The sequence below is a fragment of the Macrobrachium rosenbergii genome, chromosome 41 (genome assembly GCF_040412425.1).
Source record: "Macrobrachium rosenbergii isolate ZJJX-2024 chromosome 41, ASM4041242v1, whole genome shotgun sequence".
Classification (NCBI taxonomy): domain Eukaryota; kingdom Metazoa; phylum Arthropoda; class Malacostraca; order Decapoda; family Palaemonidae; genus Macrobrachium; species Macrobrachium rosenbergii.
Genome location: NC_089781.1, coordinates 31,378,290 through 31,401,747, shown reverse-complemented (window position 1 = coordinate 31,401,747; position 23,458 = coordinate 31,378,290). Strand labels below are relative to the sequence as shown.

Below are 23,458 nucleotides of genomic sequence, written 5' to 3'. Positions count from 1 at the left end.
TTTCTAGAAACGACAACATAACCAGTTATATATATATATATATATATATATATATATATATATATATATATATATATATATATATATATATATATATATATATATATATATATATATATATATATATATATATATATATATATATATATATATATATAGATATATGAACTGATCTATATGGAAAATCATGTCTGAGACGTAACAGAAAACCTGCTACTTGTTTGTACGCCTTTGTCATCAGAGATTAACGAACAGATACTGCTGAGTCGTCGGACGCCATACGACCGTTGGGGTTTGGCGTGGGTAATTCAAATGAGTGCCATACATCGAAGACCCTTATTGGTTCCTTTCGATTATAAGAGACCAATCAGCTGAGGTCTATGACCTCAGCAAGTTCAGTTTGAAAAGTTGAAGATCAGTAGGGGCTTAGCGGTCGTCAGGTTAGGAAGCGCGTCTGAAAGTGCAGTCAGATTGCTGTAAAAGAGTACGTTCAGATATAAACAAGCATTAAATTTGGCACAAACATTAGCAACAAGACTACGCTCTCTTAGAAAAGGGCGCTGGCCACCTGTTAATTGTAAGATGGCGGTTTTTTCAAAATGGCAGAATCTATGACGAGAACTGGTTTGGGAGCATCTATTGGATGGAATATATAGTTTTTTTTTAAACCTCGACTTTTAGGTTATAAAAATGTTCCATACCACATATTTATTGAAAACCCTACTAAATGAATTGTAACCAAGATGGCGTATAAAATGGTTGCCATAAAAGTTTTTTTCTATCCACAGCGCTATATATACATAGAGACCAACTGTTTTTATTTAATGGTATATTCATGTGATCAGACAGTTTAACTAACAATGCTATTTTCAACTGAAATAGTAATGGTATGGTCACATACAACATTGTGTCTAAGACTGTAACCATAAAAAGAAAAGAAGAGAAATAAAGTGACTAAATTCTACATATATATATAATCTATGTATAGGTCTCTCAACCTACACCTTTGAAAAATTTGAGGATAAGAAGGTAGGCATATATATATACATATACGTTGGATGCTCATATATAGATTATCTACTGAACCTCTGTTAATCGTATGCAGACACCAAAATGATCTCTGGGCCAGCCAATCCATCTTCTGAGGTGACGGATCTTGGACAGTCAGCCCAATGGCTTAACCATCAGCCTTTATAAAGGCATTGTATCTGCTCATGAGCTTTTTAAGAGCCATTGCTGAGAATCTGGCGACTGGTCTTGTTTATAACAAATTGCCAGCCTTGAACTCCTTGCATTCAACTCTGGGTGTGAACTTTCTGGGTCAAGCATGTCCCTGAGGTGAATTAGCCAACGAAGCATAGTTTGTATTATTGTTGGAAAAGAAGTAGGGTATCAGCTCATGCAAACTCATTTGAGTTAAAGGACAAAATTGGCCTCACAAAGGACCTGATCAGTTTTAATATCACAAGTTCCATTAATTTAATTCACCAACATGCCAGAAGTGGAACTGTGGACTCTGCTTTCTTTTGTATTGAAGGTCACAAAACTCCTCAAACTCTAATGCCTGCTCATTGTTGTTTGCTTTCTTAGCACAGTTTCAGTGTTGCTGTCCTCAGGAGTTTTGGAAAACTAGAGGCTGTAACCTGGTGCATCTGCCGTTTGGTTGACCCGAATTTGAAGCTGACAGGAAGGATTTTTTTTTTGAAAACATCACTACTGCCTCCACCAGAGCTCCTGTCCAACCACTTAAGATAAAGTACCAAGAGATGTTTTTATTTTTATCTCAATGTGCAAGTTTATTCAATCATTTAAAGATACTTGTCTTCTGTAATACTATTCAGGCCACTGCCACTGCACCTGCTTTGCTTTCGGCTTTATTGGCTGATCAGCTGTGATTATGGGTATCTGGCCAGGGTTCCTCAAAATCAGTGACATCCTGCACTTTCTGCATCACGTGTTTGATCGTAGCAACAGAATGAGCCTGATCACGCAGGAGAGGAAGCAATGAAGTTATGGTTACTTCAAACCTCTGGGCTTCTCTTCATTGAAGCGTGATGAGCTGACTCACTCAGATTCACTGCATCATCTATTTGCTGATGACTAAGACAACGCGATGTCTAGCCATTCTGTGACAGCAGTGCAAGCTGTATTTCAAGATATCTGTGGGTGGCTTTGGTTTGCAGTGTTTGGTCATAACTGCTGGTTCTTTGTTTGAAAGGAAGGGTGAGATGTTTGAGGCTAATGTGATTATCGTAAAAGGCCAACGAACGGACTTTCAGGTGCAAACTTTAGTCTTTCCTGGCCAGTGTTCTCCTTGGTAGTGCTGAAATATGAGATGCTAGTTCCATGGAAGGAAAATAAATAAATAAATAAAGAAATGGGTTGTGGTCCCCGTTGTCCATCACTGCAGTGGTGACAACCCTTTTCAGAGTACTGGGGAACAGACCACACCCTCCTCCACATATTTTGCTAACTGTCAGTTCTCTAACTGTGCAGAGACCTCCAGTACTCTGTCATAACAGATACTGAGGCCATACTGATGTTAGCATTTCAACCAGGTTTCTCTTCCTGGTTTTGGCATAGAAAAAGAGTCCCAAGACTGGGAATGGTGTTTCTCTGTCTTTGGAGTGTCTATAAGTTGTTGCTCCTCTTTGTATCAATATTTTAGGATGAGTTGAACTGCATGAGCTGTGCAATGGCCTGGTCTGACTTTGATGCTCCAAATCGTAACTGTGACTTGATGTCAGCCCCATGCTCAACCATCCCTACAAACTGGAGCAGGAGAGGAGGCATTTTAATTTTGTCAAGCCTCTGAAAATGTTTCAAACCGTGACTGATGATCAAGTATAGACTTTCTGAGAATATTTGCTGCTTTAGGAATGATAACTGCCTCTGAAAGATCAGATGATTGAGCAAGTGCTTTTCCCACATCCTTTTGAAATGCAAGTAATACATCTCTGCCAGATTTATGAGCCTCAAGTTCTGGAATTTCTGCCAACGTTTGTCTTTGAGTCTCGTGGAATTTACACTTGGTGACTCTACACCTAATTGTTCCAGACGTTGTTGGTAGAGGTGGCAAATATCTGCCAGCCGAAATGCGACTGGATCATCTGAACAAAGGTTGTTTTCAACAATGTATGTCATCAGTTCTGACAGAACTAGTGGATACACATCTGATTCTGACTCAGTGCTACCTTGGTCTTTCTCAAGGCTCCCCAGGTAGGACCTTTTTCTGTTGTAGAGGGCACAAAGACAGGCATGGTGATACTTAAACTCCTGTGCAATGACATCCCCACCAGTCAACTTAGCAAGGAGCTTGCCATCACTAAGTATCTCTGCACATTCACGCAATTTCAAGTCAAGGCCCTTAGTACTAGCCTGTCTGAGATCAGATGCAGGTGCCACTTTCTCACAGAAAATGCAAACTTCATTGTCATGACTGGTTCAGCGCAGTTTTACGACTAGTCTCAGTGTTGCTGGTCTGGTCATTGGATTGTCGCTTTCTTGCAAACGGTCCCAGTTTAGTGTTGTTAAACAACAAGAACAGTTCACATGGTATTTTGCTGCATTTTTCCTGAGAGTGGCCTCTATGCCATCACCTTCATCCAGCCTTGCTGGATCCATTATCAGTGGCATTTCATTAATTTCACTGAACATGGGAATGTTACTTGCCAGCATTGTGTACCCATCATGGTCTAGGACATTTATGACTTCCACTGGATGTGATGTCATTTTATCACCTCTTTTGTCCTTCTGACAAAGACAACACAAACTCCAGTTTGTTTTCTAAAACTCAATATTGGATTGGCATCACATTCTGCCATGATTTCACTTTTCTTATTAAGGCCGAGGGGTTATCCTTTACCACCTTAAACAAAGCACACATTCCTAATGCTGGTATTCAACTATTTCTGTCTCCCTAACAATGATCATTCATCCAGTGCCATTTAAGTCCCGTGTGATCTGTACATCCCCGGGTAAGTAATGAACCATCATGTAAGCCCCCATACCCTTGGCTCGGCTCTCCACGCTGGCACATCCTGTCTATTCAGGTGAGAATCTAAACTATAGCTGGTCTGGGGCTGTTAGAAAGCATTTGGGACACTAAACTAAATTTATACTACAATCACTAATCTAAGACTACAGGATTAGTAAAGCTGGATTAGCTGGCACTGAACCCCATGCTGAGTTACACAGCAGTGATGTCACCAGTGTGCCCTGGTTGTGTGCAGACATACACTCACATTTATTAATTTTCCTTCAAAATTGATGAGTTATTCGAAAGAGATGGCCTCATTAGGATCTAAAACCACAGAAACCAAGATCCATGCTTAAAACGATTCCCGTTGAACGGGCATTATTTCTCATTATAATTATTGTTTCTAGCGTTTCTTGGCAGCCATATAGCCCCCATATTTAAAGGTAAACTGTTTCTGGTAAACAGAAACATAATATTCACAAGAAATAGTATGGAAGAGCTTTACCATATTGCTAGAAGCAAATACATGCCATTCTAGTGAAAAATTAGCCAAAATCTGTCGATACTATGGCCGCCATCTTGGAATTTGGCCGCCATATTAAATTTTTTGCGTGGCCAGCGCCCTTTTCTGATAGAAACTTTAAAGAGCATCTTAGTGCAAAAAATGCTTGTTTCACTATCTGAACGATTCTTATGAAATATGCAATTATCTGCTGCACTATGAAAGACAGTCATGGCGTGTGCCACCTGGTACCTTCAGACTATAATTGCATAATTAGAATGTAGCGTAATATTAGCAAAGGGCCCTGTGTAACTATTAAGGAAAACAGGACGTGTTAATTGTATTTTCACTTTCATTTGTACTGGCAGAACCTTTACATGACGGAGAATGAGGTCATTATATATATATATATATATATATTTTTATATATATATATATATATTTATATATATATATATATATTGCTCTATATAGGATATATATTAATTCTAATAACCACAATGCCCTCTCTTCTCAGAGTAAAATGCCTTTTGGATGTTACTCATTCTAGTTACAAGCATATCCAAAAAGCGCAAGAATTCGATTTAAAACACGATTCCATTTATTGTAATATTAGTTTACATATGTGTCTATTAAAAGTGACCAGTAGATTCTACATATATATATATATATATATATATATATATATATATAGTATAATATATATATATATATATATATATTGGATATATATATATATATATAATATATATATATATATATATATATAATAATCGTAAACCCAGATAGAAAAACGAGATCAATTCTATATCATGGAAATTTTCCAGGTGAGTTTGCGTCATTTTACTGATATTCAATCAGAACTGAAACATTAACACCATAGCTTTCAGTCTAGACGGAATAGTATCCCAGATTAGTTTTTTTAAATATCAAAATAGAATCCATTTGTTGTTTATAACATAATTGTAGATTATAATTGCATTCAACTGTACCGCTTTCTGTCAATGACGTATACCTTTGAAGTGTGTATTAGTTAATAAGAATTGTTAATTTAATATGCTTAACGTAGTGGTACATCGCTACCAAACTCATTTGAGTTAAAAGCGTGCAATTGCGCTAATCAAATTTCACTGATGTGTTTTATTACTGCCAAAGTTATATTAATTTAATTCGCTCAACATCGATGCGTTTACACTCACGAAAGCATCAATTATTACTTTCTTTTGTATAGTGTTAGTGTAGCAAAAATCTCAAAATTTTCATATTATTTCTAATGCTTTTCTCGATGCTCACTATTCTGGTTGTTAAGGCTCCGTTTCACTTTGCGCTTTTAACGCTATTTTTGGAAAAAATGGTGAGCGGATGCAATAATGCTCTTTTGTTGACCCGAATTTGAAGTTTTTTTTTTTTTTTTTTGAAAACCATCACTACTGTGTGTTATCAAGCCTCAAGAAATATCATTAAGATATAAGTAGAGGAATTTTTTTTATTTTTTAATTCGAACCCATATGCAAGTTTATTCCATCTCTTTAAATTATTCAGTATCTCCTTCTGTAATTATTCGTGAACTCACTACTCTTAAGCTTTCAGCTTTATTATTCCTTTTGTTTAATAAGCGTCCCTCACCTTTCCTCATCGCCTTCCTCCAGCTTACCTAAGCTTTAATAAGACTCACCAAACCCCAAGGGCCAGGCTCCTCAAGACAAAAGTTATACAAACCTTTTTCTTTACTACCTATCTCTCTCTCCCCATCTTCTTATTTGCTGATGGCAGACCGACAACGCGATGCAGAGTATTCTGTGACAGCAGTGAAAGCGCTTTATTTCAAAGATTTCTGACCCAAGCCAGTTGCGCGGTGGTTCCATCATAACTGCTGAGAAATGTCCTTAAAAAAGGGCAATTTCCAGAGGCTAATCCTGATTATCGTAAAAAGGCCAACGAACGGACACAAGGAATAACGCAGTCACTGGCAAACTTTACAAAAATGATTAGTAAAAGTATAAACATGATGCTTTAATTTCAAAAAAAAAAAAATTAAAAATAAAAACTAAAATAAAAAAAAGGACTATCATTTTGTAAACCCTGTCAGAGATCTTACTAAGTTTTATTCGTTCATCCTCTTGATTTTGCTTATTTTAGTTTCGACATGGCAGTTATTTTTCTCAGCGTCGGCCTCTGAACACAATTCATAATTTACACCACTGTTACAGAATCGCCACACGGATAACATATTTCGTTTTAGCATAGTACAAAATCAAAACGAAAACGTCTTTTGTACTTCAAGGAACCCCCATAATGTGTTACCCGTCTGGTTCTCGTCAATATTTTAGGATGAGATTTGTTAGCTAAATGCTCTTATTCGCCTTGCAGTGTTTTATTTATTTTAGGCCATCCCTTGTTAGCGGAGAAAGCTGTTATTGTTCAAAAGTAGCTAAGGAAATTTTAATTTTGTCTTCCTCTGTACACATTCTGTCTTCGTGAGATGATTAAGAATGTATTATCTTTCAGTTACTCTTCTGTTATGTCAGGATGGTGTTTCTTAGTCTACTGGCGCCTTGAATAAGGTGCAATCTGCCACCATAAGCTTGGGATGTGAAAAACCTCACAGGCAACCCTGTATATATAAGATGCAATCAGCTAACGTGGGGGTGCAAGAATCAGCGGTGCAACATTCACTCATATCATTAGGTTAAAAAAATTTCATATTGTTCCTAACTGTTCATAAATATATAATATATATATATATATATATATATATATATATATATATATATATATATATATATATATATATATATATATATATATATATATATATATATATATATATATATATATATATATATATTTATATATATATATATATATATATATATATATATATATATATATATATATATATATATATATATATATATATATATATATATATATATATATATATATATATATATATATATATATATATATATGCATATACATATATATATGTTTGTGTGTGTGTGTGTGTGCCAGTAAGGATATGCGAATGGTAACGTCTGGCCAAATTAATTGCTGAGAAGATCATCGATAATATACAATTTGGCCCATGTGCTACCATTTTGAATAGCTTTAGAGGAAATACTTATCTTTATAAAAAAATGATCCATCATTAAAAAAATTTCCTTCAAATGAAGAGGCTGGAGAGAGAGAAGAAAGCAAGAATACCCTCACTACCGTATTCATGCTGCTAAATCGTTAATAAATTCCTGTATAGTAAACTTCCGCGAACTTAGCTGCTCCATAAGCATGCAGAGGAAGATCATCAACAGCACACTCCTTTACACGATGTTCTACCCTTTAATACCACCTCTCAAACTCCTTTCTTAGACTTTTACTCCCCATTCCACTCAGGATGTCCGAATTATACATTTTATTTATCAATTCTTATCTTTTGTTTGTTCCTTACATGACCAAACCATCTTCTAAAACTTCATCTTCGTGAAGCATGGAAAATAACAAAGAATTCAGTATTTCTTATTTTGCATTTTCAGATGTACATAACACAACTGCTTTAATGCTCGTATTCGACATTTCTGGGCGAAACAATGTCTCATATCGTGGTATGTCACAGTGCGCAGTCATCCCCTGTATTAAGGACTATGAAACCAATAAGTAACAACCACTCTGGTATCATCTGCCATGATGAGAATCATAAACAAGATTCCCGCCGAAATATTATGTATACTGCGATGCCATTTACATACCAGCATTTATAGTACCATCATAATGCTTCCCCTGCTTTGACCACACAAACGATTTTTCTTGGTAAACAAAAATCACAACAGAGAGAGAGAGAGAGAGAGAGAGTCACTACTGGTCCAGGTAACTGTGGTTATTGCAAACGATAAGGGCAATGGTATCATCTGCCATGATGAGAATCATAAACAAGATTCCCGCCGAAATATTATGTATACTATGATGCCATTTACATACCAGCGTTTATAGTACCATCATAATGCTTCCCCTGCTTTGACCACACAAACGATTTTTCTTGGTAAACAAAATTCACAACACAGAGAGAGAGAGAGAGAATCACTACTGATCCAGGTAACTGTGGTTATTGCAAACGATAAGGGCAAGGGCGTGTGTAGACTTTTCCGCAGCACTGACTCCTTGCACGATTCATTAGACATGCCAATGGCAAAATTTCCGGGCTATTCTGCGCTGCACCAAATACATTGCATCGTTAGTGTCAGAAAAATCTTTCATGAGGAACGGAAGAAAAAATCTAGGGAGTCTTTCAGTGTGCTAGATTGGTGAACAGATGTAGCTGTTACTGGTAAACAGCATAAAAACAAGTGTAGAATGTATTTAAAAAGAGCAAAGTAACTGTAATGATGGACTAAAACAGGACCTGCGGTAAAATCACTATTTTTAACTACCTATAATTACTGTAGAGACAGGAGTATAGTGAGAGTTAATATACGTAAGAGTTTTTTACTATATTTTCAGATGATTTTTCATCAGAACCTGCCGTTGCTCTGCACAGGACAAATTCTCTGTGGTTTACTCTCTTTCGAGAGTAAAATGCCGTGGGGATGTTCTCATACTACTCAAGTAATAGGAGATTCTATGCCAACTGTTTTTCATTTAAACACGATTCCATTTATAAAAATATGCTGCAGTTTGTGTTTCGTCTCTAAGTCTAATAGTGATGAATATGTATACAGTATGTAATATACATCCCTCACTCTCTTTTTCCAGTATAATCTTGGACACTCTTCATTACGTGTGCTCTTGGATCCTTTCATGCAAAAGCTGAATTAATTCCATTACCCCAAGAGGTATATAAAAGGGGCATTTCCTACATACCCAAATCGCACTGAAGCAACGACGAGATGAAAGCAGCCATTTGGAAAATTAAATAGAAAGTTTGAGTCATTTTACTGATATTCTTAGAATACTAGAATTGACTCATTTAATCCGTGTTTCACATTCCATTCTGGTCATAACAATTCTTCTTTCTCATTAGTTCTAGCTTTTTTTACGGATTAAAACAAATAGAATTTCTCAATTTAATTCATTCACATTTCCTTTCTTTCTTTTTGCCTGCGCGTAATGATCATGATGGTGCCAACTACTGGGACATGATAATTATTATTTATAATAATCATAAACATTTCGTTATGCGCGTGAGAAAGTAGTATTGAATTAATGCTGTTATGTCATTATTTCATTAGAAAGTTTGCCATTGTCTATTAATTGGACCTGGGCTTCACCTGTTGATTCAATCAATAGCACATTGTTATATAATGCACGGAAAATAGCAAGTTTTGTTATGTATTAATTTACTTTTGATTGAACATTGCTTCAAAGCACACATTAGTTATGGTATTATTTTCAAAATTAATTGCATATGTGGGCATTTCAGCATCCCATTAATAACTTGTTGCCAGGGTTACACATACATAAGTTAAGTATACCTTAGTTTTACCAGACCACTGAGGTGATTAACAGCTCTCCTAGGGCTGGCCCGAAGGATTAGACTTATTTTACGTGGCTAAGAACCAATTGGTTACTTAGCAACGGGACCTACAGCTTATTGTGGAATCCGAACCACATTATAGCGAGAAATTAATTTCTATCACCAGAAATAAATTCCTCTAACTCTTCGTCAGCAGGCCGGGGGAATTGAACTCCGGCCCACATACATATATGTAGCCCTTAATATATTGATGATGAAGCAGACAAGATTAGGAACACTGGCCAGTAATTGAAACATCCTGACAGTGTATTAGACAATGCATCAGAAGCGGCAAAAAAGTCTGTATCAAGACAAAAGAAGCTTAAAGCACCAAAAGTTTTCTTTTACTACCATATGATAATAATATGAACGATATCCCCATCTTCTTAAGAATTTTGATGTTAATGTCGCATTTAAGAAAAATCAAACAATAAAAATGTACTTATAAAAAACTCTCCCGACAATACTAAACGGTGGGTATATAAAATGAATTTTTGTGCATGTTAATGAGGACACTCATGCTATCAACTGGGAAGTGGCAAAAAAGACAGCGTATTCTAACAATGCACTGGAAAGGAATATCATTGAATCTAGCTTTACAAAAAATATTAAGGTAAGTATAAACTTGATGCTATAATTTCAAAAGAAATTTGAAAAATAGTTAAATTTTAAGGAAGGCACTAGAGATGTAAGGAAAACGGACTATCATATTTGTAAGCACAGCACGGGGCAATAATACTAAGTTTTTTTTACCCCTCCCACCTGACACCAGTCAGGTTTGGATTTGTAGTTTCCTACAGTTTGTGTGTTTGTCGGTACTGTCCCTTGAGAGTATGTTGCGATTTCTACCACTAGCCCTAGTGAGCTTTGAAGCCACACCCCTTTGATGGATCTGTAGTCTGGATGTCAGTGATGGATCCGTGGTCTGGAACAACTGTGTATGTTCAGTACTGTCTATACTATATATATATATGATATATATATATATATATATATATATATATATATATATATATATATATATATATATATATATATATATATATATATATATATATATATATATATATATATATATATATATATATATATATATATATATATATATATATATATATATATATATATATATATATATATATATATATATATATATATATATATATGTATGTATAATCATGAAGCTACAATTGTCGCTTAATATCAAATTCACGCTACCTCGGGAATATCTCCGATGGAGAATTGTCGCCGAAGGGGAATTTATATAAGTGATAAATGAATTGGTACCGCCGGGACACGAACCCTCGACACGGAACCTATTCAGCGACTCCAGTTGACGTTATCACTGCGCTATCACGGTGTGATAAAAATTTTCATATATATATATATATATATATATATATATATATATATATATATATATATATATATATATATATATATATATATATATATATATATATATATATATATATATTTGTTACGTCCTTTGTCCGGCTGGAAGAGTTAAAGTGGATTTTTAATGTAATTTGCCTAAGGGGCCAACACCTAGAGCTCAGAATGTAAACAAAGTGTAATTACTAAGATGACTTACCATGATATTACATCTCTTTAACAGAGCATGGGAAGGTTGCCTTTCAAACTATTCAGGTAACTTTAAACTGAATTTATTTACAAGCTGAGCAATCAGAAAATTAATATGAAATGGCTGAGAAGATCATCGAACAAGGCACATGCAATTTTGAATAAGAGAAATACTATCTTTATAAAAAAATATCCATCATTAGAAAAATTTCAGCCAAATGAAGAGGCTGGAGAGAGAAAGAAAACCAAGAATACCCTGGGTGCTAAATAAATGCTACTGGGGCTTTTAATAAATTCATGAACAGTAAACTTCATGAACTTAGCTGGACTCCATGATGGTGCAGAGGAAGATCATCAACAGCAAGAGGGCACGATGTTCAGTTAAATACCACCTCTCAAAATTTGTTTCTTAGACTTTTACTCCCATTCCACTCAGGATGTCCAGATAACATTTTATTTATCAGAAGAATTCCATCTTTTGTTTGTCAGAATGCCCAAACTTTCTTCTAAAACTTCATCTTCATAAAGGATGGAAAATAACAAAGAATTAGATTTAATTTTGCATTTTCAGATGTACATAACACAACTGGGAGATGCTCTAATCGACATTTCATAAAACAATGTCTAATTTATCGTGGAACAAGTCATGAGGGCAAATCATCCCCGTATTAAGGACTATGAAACCAATAAGTAACTTTGTTTTGGGAGAATCTGCCATGATGAGAATCATAAACAAGATTCCTGAAGAAATATTATGTATACTGGCCATTTACATACCAGCATTTATAGTATCATAATGCATCTATACTTGGACCACACAAACGATTTTTCTGGTAAACAAAAATCACAACAGAGAGTGAGAGAGAGAGAGAGGCAAGAGTCACCACTGGTCCAGGTAACTGTGGTTATTGCAAACGATAAGGGCAATGGTATCATCTGCCATGATGAGAATCATAAACAAGATTTCCGCAAATATTATGGGCACTATGATGACATTTACATACCAGCGTTTATAGTACCATCATAATGCTTCCCTGCTTTGACCACACAAACGATTTTTCTTGGTAAACAAAATTCAAACACAGAACAGAGCAGAGAGAGAATCACTGTCCTGATCCAGGTAACTGTGGTTATTGCAAACGATAAGTCCCAAAATCGTGTGACTTTTCCGCAGCACTGACTCCTTGCCATTCATTAGACATGCCAATGGCAAAATTTCCAACTATTCTGACTGCACCAAATACATTGCATCGTTAGTGTCAGAAAAATCTTTCATGAGGAACGGAAGAAAAATCTAGGAGTCTTTCAGTGTGCTAGATTGGTGAACAGGAGTTATTGTTACTGGTAAACAGCATAAAAACAAATGTAGAATGTATTTAAAAGAGCAAAGTAACTGTAATGATGGACTAAAACAGGACCTGCGGTAAAATCACTTGTTTTTAACTACCTATAATTACTGTAGAGACAGGAGTATAGTGAGAGTTAATATACAGAAGAGTTTTTTACTATATTTTCAGATGATTTTTCATCAGAACCTAGGCGTTGCTCTGCACATGGACAAATTCTCTGTGGTTTACTCTCTTCGAGAGTAAAATGCCGTGAGATGTTCTCATACTAAATCAAGTAATAGAGATTCTATGCCAACTGTTTTTCATTTAAACACGATTCCATTTATAAAAATATGCTGCAGTTTGTGTTTCGTCTCTAAACCTAATAGTGATGAATATGTATACAGTATGTAATATACATCCTCACTCTCTTTTCCAGTATAATCTTGGACACTTTTCATTACGTGTGTCTTGGATCCTTTCATGCAAAAGCTGAATTAATTCCATTGCCCCCAAGAGGTATATAAAGGCATTTCCTACATACCCAAATCGCACTGAAGCAACGACGAGATGAAAGCAGCCATTTGGAAAATTAAATAGAAAGTTTGAGTCATTTTACTGATATTCTTAGAATACTAGAATTGACTCATTTAATCTTATGTTTAATTCCATTCTGGTCAGCCAATTCTTCTTTCTCATTAGTTCCAGCTTTTTTTACGGATTAAAACAAATAGAATTTGATGAATTTAATTCTTTCAGATTTCCAGAAGTTTCTTTTGCCTGCGCGTAATGATCATGATGGTGCCCTACTGGGCTACATGATAATTATTATTTATAATAATCATAAACATTTCTTATCACAAAAAAGTAGTATTGAATTAATGCTGTTATGCATTATTTCATTAGAAAGGTGTCCTTGTCATTAACTGACCTGGGCTTCACCTGTTGATTCATTCAATAGCACATTGTTATATAATGGCACGAAAATAGAAAGTTTTGTTATGTATTAAAAAACTTTTGATTGAACATTGCTTCAAAAGCACAATTAGTTATGGTATTATTTTCAAAATTAATTGCATATGTGGGTATTTAAGTTTCCCATTAATAACTTGGCCAGGGTTAACATACATAAGTTAGTTCTACCTCTAGTTTTACCAGACCACTGAGGTGATTAACAGCTCTCCTAGGGCTGGCCTGAAGGATTAGACTTATTTTATATGGCTAAGAACCACCAGCGGTTACGTTAGCAACGGACCTACAGCTTATTGTGAATCCGAACCACATTATAGCGAGAAATGAATTTCTATCACCAGAAATAAATTCCTCTAACTCTTCGTCAGCAGGCCAAATTGAACTTTGGCCCACATACATATATGTAGCCCTTTAATATATTGATGATGAAGCAGACAAGATTAGGAACACTGGCCAGTAATTGAAACATCCTGGCAGTGTTTAGACAATGCATCAAAAGAAATGGAAAAAAGACTGTATCAAGACAAAAGAAGCTTTAAAGCACAAAAAGTTTTCTTTTACAGATATGATAATAATATGAACGATATCCCCATCTTCTAAGAATTTTGATGTTAATGTCACATTTAAGAAAAATCAAACAATAAAAAATGTACTTATAAAAACTCTCCCGACAATACTAAACGGTGGGTATATAAAATGAATTTTTGGTGCATGTTAATGAGGACACTATGCTATCAACTGGGAAGTGGCAAAAAGACAGCGTATTCTAACAATGCACTGGAAAGGAATATCATTGAAACTAGCTTTGGAGGTCAAAAAATTTTAAGGTAAGTATAAACATGATGCTATAATTTCAAAAGAAATTTGAAAAATAGTTAAATTTTAAGAAGGCTACACTTTACTAAAACGGACTATCATATTTGTAAGCACAGCACGGGAGCAATAATACTAAGTTTTTTTGAACCCACCTGACACCAGTCAGGTTTGGATTTGTAGTTTCACAGTTTGTGTTTGTCACAACTGTCCCTGAGAGTATGTTATGATTTCTAACTCCCTAAATGAGCAGATCTCTGGTACCCAACACATGTCAGTGATGGATCCGTGGTCTGGAACAACTGTGTATGTTCCCAGGGCAGTTACTTCTCTGTACTAACTATATTGAATTTCTAAGAGTATATATATTTATATATATGATATATAATATATATAAATATATATATATACAAATATACTTTTATTAATAATATATATATATATATATACATATATATTATATATTATATGTTCCTAATCATGAAGCTACAATTGTCAACTATAATATCATAACCCTACCTCGGAATATTCCGATGGAGAATTTAGCCTTTATATAAATGATAAATGAATTTACTTTTTGGACTTGCGAATAATGGAATCTAATTCAGTTTTACTCCAGTTATGTTATTCACTGCGCCTATCACGGTGTGATAAAAATTTTCTTTCTTATATATATATATATATATATATATATATATATATATATATATATATATATATATATATATATATATATATATATATATATATATATATAAATTGCTACGTCCTGAGTTTGGTTAGAAGAGTTAAAGTGGATTTTGAATGTAATTTGCCTAAGGGCCAACACCTAGAGCTCAGAATGTAAAACAAAAATGTAATTACTAAGATGACTTACTTGATATTACATCTATTTAACAGAGAATGAGAAGGTCGCCTTTCAAACTAGTCAGGTAACTTTAAATTGAATTTATTTACAAGCTGAGCAATCAGAAAATTAATATGAAATGGCTGACTGAGCAGCAAACAAGGCACATGCAATGTGCAATAAAAGAAAGACTATACGTAGCAAATACATAAATCTGAGAAGGGCTACAGCCCTGAAAGAGTTGGACATGCAAATGAAAACCACAGCTGTTGAGACTGGTTGCTAAATAAATATTACTGGGGCTTTTAGCACAACATGAACACAGACGGTGGAGCCGGTTACGTGCCCCTGGACCGCTGATGGTCAGAAGAGTCTTACAAGTAGCAAGAGGGCAGTTAAATGTCTAAGGCAATTTGGTTCACAAGGGCCATGGCAGAAAAAACTCAAGAGCCAGATAACAGGATTCTGGAGAAGAATTCCAGGTTAGCATTCAGATGTACATAGACTTTCTCTCACATGAAATTACTTATTCAAACAATGTCGAATGGAGGAAATTATCAATTAGATTTAATTACCACATGGTAACACTATGGTGGGATTGCTCTAATTATTATCATAAAACAAATTTAATTTAAGCATGGAACAAGTCATGAGGACAAATGTTTTCTTGGTAAACTAGGCTGTGGGAAACAAAGGAGCTTTGTTTTGGGAGAATGAAAAGTTGGAAATACTGAAAATGGAGAGAAATTCACAAGAAGGAAAAAAGCACTGGCTTTACTTGCAACTTCAAGATGTATCTTATTGCATCTATGCATGGAGCTCGCTTGCAAAAGACGAATTCTGGCCGCAGAAGTCCCGACACGTGGCCAGTGTAAGAGGGAAGGGCAACACCGGCTTAGCGCTGTGGACGTGTGGTGCGGAGTCACAAGAGAGGCCATTGAGGCATCCCATTCGATTTCTAGGGATGGGCACAGGACATTGGTAGATCTGGAAGAAGCAATAACAACCAGTACAAAGGTTGAAAGGAAATAGGTCTTACAGATAAGACTAACTAAGCGTCAACCTAGCAGCCCAATTACTGTCCTGACTGGTCCTTCTTCCCTAATGGCTTTCTGTCCCCCAAAATCATATGATGTTGGGGTTAGTCTCCTACAGCCACCATGAAATTTGATTTCCTAACTAACAGACTGGAGGGATGAATTTTCTAAATACGTGAAAGCTCCCCCCTTTAAGAAGGCATTCATTCCCTTTCAGGCATGAAGGCCTTGGCTAAGAAAGTTATTCGTCTCAACCAGTCAGTTAACTTCCCTAAATGAGTTGTGCTTTTGCAATGCAGCTAGCTAAAATGACCTACCTAACTGCTAGGAGGGGATACTTGCTTTACTAACTTATTACAGCAGAGCCTAACACTTGACAAAGGTATCTACAGACTTCTGCTGTCTGTCTCTGATGACAGGGGAACTCTATTCCTAGGCAAAGTGTACATGGAAAAATGTGTCTTGTTGACATGGTCTACTATCCTGCTCCCCTGGTACTAAATTAAATGACACTGACCTTCCTTAATGCAGTTACTTATAGATTACACAATTCTTTACAGAATATCACACGCAATTATTTTGGAATTTCACAACCTGAAGGGTTAATTTCTGTTTTTTGCGGTCAGGTGTGATACCAGCTTGAACTATTGGGACAGTTTTATCATGGGGTTATTACCATTTCTGGTTAGTTCCTATAAGATTGCCTAGAGTGAAAATGTTAATCTACTTGGGCAGAGATCATGACAGCTACCTCCTCTGGATAGGTGCCAGGATCACTCTGAGATGGAAACGACGCTGTGCCAATGGGACACGAGAGCCAAGGAGATCTTGTGGTTCTTATGGGTTAATTGGATCTCTTCAGCCTCTTCTTCTTCGGATTCCACCCAGGTCTGGCTACGCCATTCCTAGAAGGTGATGAGGGCACCGACTCTGGAGAAAGGCCAGCAGTGGCATCAGGTGCAGAATCAGAGATAGCCATAGGAGCTACAGGGAGGTTCCCTACTTCAGCTGCTGTGACAACTGTCACAAGGGTAAATACAGCTTCTGCATCCTAGCCAGACAGGTCCTGGTCAACCAGAGAAGGTGTAGCATTAAGATCTGCCAGAGGTTTATCCTTGGCAGAAGAAGGTGATGGTGAAGAGGAATTGTCATATTGGAGGCTCACAATAGACAATGATTAATGCCTTGAGGTTTGGGGGATCTCCTGTAGGAGGATCTGTGACATTGATTTGGATCCAGTACTAGCACTAACTCGGGGTCAGGCACAGAGGTTAAGGTTAGTGGAGGAACTATGCCCATGACAGATAGAGCTTGGCACTGCTCAGGGCTCTCAAGTGGCACTTGCAGAGAATTGGAGTCAGGCGTCCCTGACGAGGGGCCTGGGGGTGCAAAACCCCTCAGTGTACCTGAGGTCAGTTGAGACATAGGCTCTCGTCTCAGGTGGAGGGCAGAGCCTCTTGAAATGGTTCTGGTTGTGGTGTCCACTGCATTTTGCTTGCTAGGGCACCCCGACCAATTCATGAAGTGCCCTGTTACATTACAGGTCTTGCAGTGGTACCTGGTGATTTCCCTTCACAGTGAGGGAGGAATCTTTTGGTGGCCATCCTTTTGGGAGTAGCAAGGACTGGGCCTGGAGTTGCACAGAGAGTGCCCCTTCCATCGAATACCATGGTGAGCGGAAGGTAGGGGTGACCGTGGCACGCCTGTCATGGTGGCAGTGTATCGGTCAGGTGATTTTGGAGATAAGGCCTCCCTGGTGGAAGTAGCTAGGCAACAGAGTGGCATTGGGGAAGGACATCCCCAGAGGAGGTCTCGTCCCAACAGGAGCTCCACTCTGTGCCTGATTTTGCTCACCACTCCAATGCGGTGAGATTGCGTGCCCCAAGGGGTTGTCACCTGAAGCTCGACTGTGGGAATGGTCTTAGTCTTCTCCTCTATCTAAGTCATCATCCACTTAGTCCTTTTGTCTATAGTGGCACTGGCTGGCATTCGTGCACGGTCAATCAGGCAAATATCTAAACTAGTGTCTACCGTAACCGGCAGGTTCACTGGTAGGCTAGAGCCATCCAGGGGTGCTATTGAGAAGCCCTGAGTCCACACCCGCTAGGGTGAGACCTATCAAGCAGCACAGCCGTGGAGGTCATGGCACAGATCAGGTTGACGTGCTTGGTAGAGGGGATAATTGTTTTGGGTAACAAGGGTATCTGGCAGTACAGTTCCCTGCAGTTCCACAGTCTTGGCAGGGTCCCCTTGGATGGGCTGATTTCCCTAAGGTGACTGTCAGTGGAGAAGATTGATTAGTTGTGGATGGAGAGGAGTCAATGGAGTCCTTTTGAGTTAGCTGCTGGTCAACTCCTTTCTTAATGCGACACTCAGATTCGGGGTGACCCACTCTCTTGCAGAAGCTGCTCATGGGTGGTTCGCCATGGTGTCCATTCTTCGGGCGAGTTGATCCTGAGAGATGTCCAGGTGGTACTATGCTTTGATGAAATATGCTGTGAGACCAGTTAAAGGTCTCCAAGTCATCGGCCATATGACAAGCTTCTGCGAGTGTTTTAGGTTGCTTGTTGTTTAGGTGCACAGCTGTTGAGACGGACCAAAAAACACACTGGAAGAGATCCTCCAGCATGATCTGGTTGAACAGGTCCTGAAACTCTGTGCTCGCATGAGTGTTGAGCCAGCATTGTCCTGGTTGGGTTTTATGATAAGCCCATTCAGCCCAGGCCCAACCAATTCCTTGGTGAGACCTCTAAAATGCTGTCTCCATCTTTCTGGGGTAATTTCGTACGCCTTGATGATCACTTGGCAAATGTCTACATGTTCCCTCTTGTACCCTTGTCCAGCGAGTGGGGGCGGTTTTGGCTTTTTCTTCCATGTGCTTGGCAAGTAGTGCGGCCCTCTCCACCTCAGTGGTGTAGTTCTCAAAAAAGTGCCTCTACTTCCTCCAACCATGCTTCAGGCTCATCCTTCAAAAGACATTTTGGAAGCAGAGCATTAATGCTCAATATTGGAGCAGTAGGCGCAGTGGGTGTGGGGTTGGAGGCTTTTGGGCAGCTAGAGCCTTGGCACTTTCCTTTTGAGCCTTCTCCAGCTCGAGCTCCTTGTCCTTGAGAGCTAGCTCATTCTCCTTTAAAGCTAGGTCTCTTGCTACCTTAGCTTCTTCGTACTTTCTCCGGTCTTCTCTTTCCTCTCTTTCCAGCTGGAGTATGTCATCCAGCTGTTCTTTCACCCACTGGGTGAGTTCCTGTCACGTGTAACCTGCATTCTTGCCCATGTTCATGAGGGCTTGGCGCTGCTTTAACGACATGGTTTTAGTCTTTTAGGACACCTAGGCAAAGGGTCGGTGACAGTGGGGAAGTGTCCTGTAATTTGGTGGCACTTTTTGGGAGTGGCACCTTCTCAATAAGGTGGCACTGTGGCTGAGTGTGCTGTGTAGAGGTCACATTGATGGAGTGATCCTTATGGACAGATACGATGATGAAGTGGAAGTGATCCAGAATGAGCAAAAGTCCTTGTGGGTGGATACACTGTTGTTGGCACTCTTTATCTTAGGCACAGGAGCAGTGGCTTATGTGTGAGGACTATATCTTGGTGGCACTAGGGTGACGGTGTGTGCAGGGACCAACACTAAGAGGCAGTGCAACCAAATTCCACTGAAGGAAATAGCATTCTGCCCAAGGCAGAGGGTGAGCAATGAGCAAAAGGAAAAGTGGAAGGTAAGCACTTTAGTAACTTTGTTGTTGGCAGTGCCTCAGATTAGTGGTACTGTGGAAGGGGAAACCCTTTGGCTTGCACTTGTGGGTGGCTAGTTGTAAGAACTAGTGGCTGCTCCCTGACATGAGGAAAGGAAGTCTGCTTCCTGACATGAGGAAAGGAAGGTTTTGGGGGTTGCACTCAATGTGTGATTTGGTGCTTGTGGTATACGCAAGTCTTGAAAAATGGAACCCACTTGTGCAAGACAGTTAATAACTGTTATTAATGGTTGTGCGTTCTTCTTTGAAATGCAAGAGAGCTCACCACGCTGACTGAAGCACTGAATAGGGAAACAGATATTGGAGACAATTATGATGAACACTGACGCATATACAAATTCGAGCACTATGTGTGAATGAGTAAAATGAAGGATTGATGGGGGATCTAAAAAGATCAAAGTTTTGGGTACAAATGAAAAAAAAAATTATTGCACATGGGTTTATGAATTAATGGGTTAGTTTATTATTATTGCTGTGCCCTTGTTAAGTTTCTTGGGTGATGATGGAAGAATATTAGAGTTCTCTCTCTCTCTCTCTCTCTCTCTCTCTCTCTCTCTCTCTCTTGAGAGCGTATTTATATTGGAACGTATTCATTGCATTATTTAATTTACTCTAATTCATTCCTATGATAATTTTTAAAAAATTACTCTTTGGAAAATTATACTAAGTTACGTTTTAAAATGTACTTTGGGCATTTATGTAATATAATACCTAGCTCCCGTCATGACAAGTTATATCAAAATAATTCTTAGGTTTTATGTTCGGGTTTTACATTATGTGAAAAGAAATGGAATTTCGTTCGGCAAGTGAACAATAAGTGGAACAGAATGCACGGGAGAGAAACAGCTGATGGCTACTAGTGACGTCAATCACTTGATACAATATTCGACCGGTGATTTAAAATTTAAAGAAAAGAACACTGAGCTTCTCTGACTGAATTATTGGTGCTGATATGCAGCCTCTAATTATTTAACTTACAACATCAATAACGTCTTTACTTTACTTAAAACATGGAAAGAAAATCTGAACTGGATATGGAGGTCTTGGAATTGTGGGAGTGAGGCGACATGCTGCTGGGAGTTGTCACACGTATTGTAACAAACACGAATTTTCGAACTACACTTTACTGACACAGGAATTGTACACTTCCTCTGCCGTAACTGTTTTCGAACAACACACTTAGCTAACTGTTCACGGCTAACGCATGCAAATCATTTCCTAATTCCTAAATATCAGTTCTCTGGTATCACAACACCGCTGCTACTCTGCTATCACAACGCGAAATTTCCAGGGCAGTTCTTCTGCGTCACTAACTTAGGAACTTTTTTTGACGCTCTTGCATTTATCCTATGATATGGTAACAAAAAAATTAGCTACAAATCACTTCTTTTAAAACACTTCTTCCCTGTCTGTTCCTAATTCATCCTTAATATTACAACAACTATAATAATAACCCTTACCTTTTCATCTTTAGCCTCGGTTCTGTCACCCTTTATCTTTTGCCTTGCGAATAATGGAATCTAATTATTTTATGAATTATGTTATTCCTCGGTTTGTCTTCCTTCCTAGACTAGCAATGGCAAAGCTAATTCTCATTACTATTTGACTAGCTACTTAGCGAGATTGACACTGTTACGTCCTGAGTCCGGTTAGAAGAGTTAAAGTGGATTTTGAATGTAATTTGCCTTCGGTGCCAACACCTAGAGCTCAGAACGTAAACAATAAATGTAATTACTGAGATGACTTGTCTTGATATTACATCTATTTAACAGAGAATGGGAAGGTCGCCTTTCAAACTAGTCAGGTAACTTTAAATTGAATTTATTTACAAGCTGAGCAATCATGAAATGGCTGACGGAGCAGCAAACAAGGCACATGCAATGTACAATAAAAGAAAGACTATACGTAGCAAATAGATAAATCTGAGAAGGGCTACAGCCCTGAAAGAGTTGGACATACAAATGAAAACCACAGCTGTTGAGACTGGGTGCTAAATAAATATTACTGGGGCTTTTAGCGCAACATGAACACAGACAGTGGGCCGGTTACGTGCCCCTGGACCGCTGATGGTCAGAAGAGTCTTACAAGTAGCAAGAGGACAGTTAAATGTCTAAGGCAATTTGGTTCACAAGGGCCATGGCAGAAAACTCCAAGAGCCAGATAACAGGATTGTGGAGAAGAATTCCAGGTTAGCATTCAGATGCATAGACTTTCTCTCACATGAAATTACTTATTCACGATGGAGGAAATTATCAATTAGATTTAGTTACCACATGGTAACACTATGGTGGGATTGCTCTAATTATTATCACAGAACAAATTTAATTTAAGCTTGGAACAAGTCATGAGGGCAAATTTGTGTGCTAGGCTATGGGAAACAAAGGGGCTTTGTTTTGGGAGAATGAAAAGTTGGAAATTCTGAAAATGGAGAGAAATTAACGAGAAGGAAAAGAGCACTGGCATTACTTGCAACTTCAAGACGTACCTTATTGCATATGTGCATGGAGCTCGCTTGCAAAAGATGAATTCCGGCCGCAGAAGTCCCAACACGTGGCCAGTGTAAGAGGGAAGGACAGCACCAGCTTAGTGCTGTGGAGGTGTAGTTTGGAGTCACGAGAGAGGCCACTGAGGCATCCCATTCGATTTCTAGGGATGGGCACAGGACATTGGCAGATCTAGAAGAAGCAATAACAACCAGTACAAAGATCGAAGGGAAGTAGGTCTTATAGTTAAGACTAACTTACAGTCAACCTAGCAGCCCAATTACTGTCCTGACTGGTCCTTCTTCCCTAATGGCTTTCTGTTCCCCAAAATCATACGATGTTGGGGTTAGGACGCTTTAATCTGTCCCCACTAGGGGTCTCCCCCAGCCACCATGAAATTTGATTTCCAAATAACGGACTGGAGGGAGGACTTTTCTAAATATATATATATATATATATATATATATATATATATATATATATATATATATATTTATATATATATATATATATATATATATATATATATATATATATATATATATATATATATATATATATATATATATGAGCAAACACACGTGTACATACACAGAAATTTATGTTAATCAATATTATCTTTCAGCATTCCAAATAAACAAAAGTTGCTCTAACT

The 23,458-nt window shown here is 37.6% G+C and overlaps 1 protein-coding gene across 1 annotated transcript in view; it reads left to right on the top strand.

Annotated features, from left to right (window-relative positions):
* LOC136827077 (zinc finger MYM-type protein 1-like) overlaps positions 1-15,024 on the top strand; it is a 112,452-nt gene extending 97,428 nt beyond the window's left edge. The window contains exon 5 of the mRNA XM_067084829.1: positions 14,938-15,024. Coding sequence (XP_066940930.1) covers positions 14,938-15,024 — 87 coding nt within the window. The remainder of the gene's footprint in view (positions 1-14,937) is intronic.
* Positions 15,025-23,458: the final 8,434 nt, after the last annotated feature.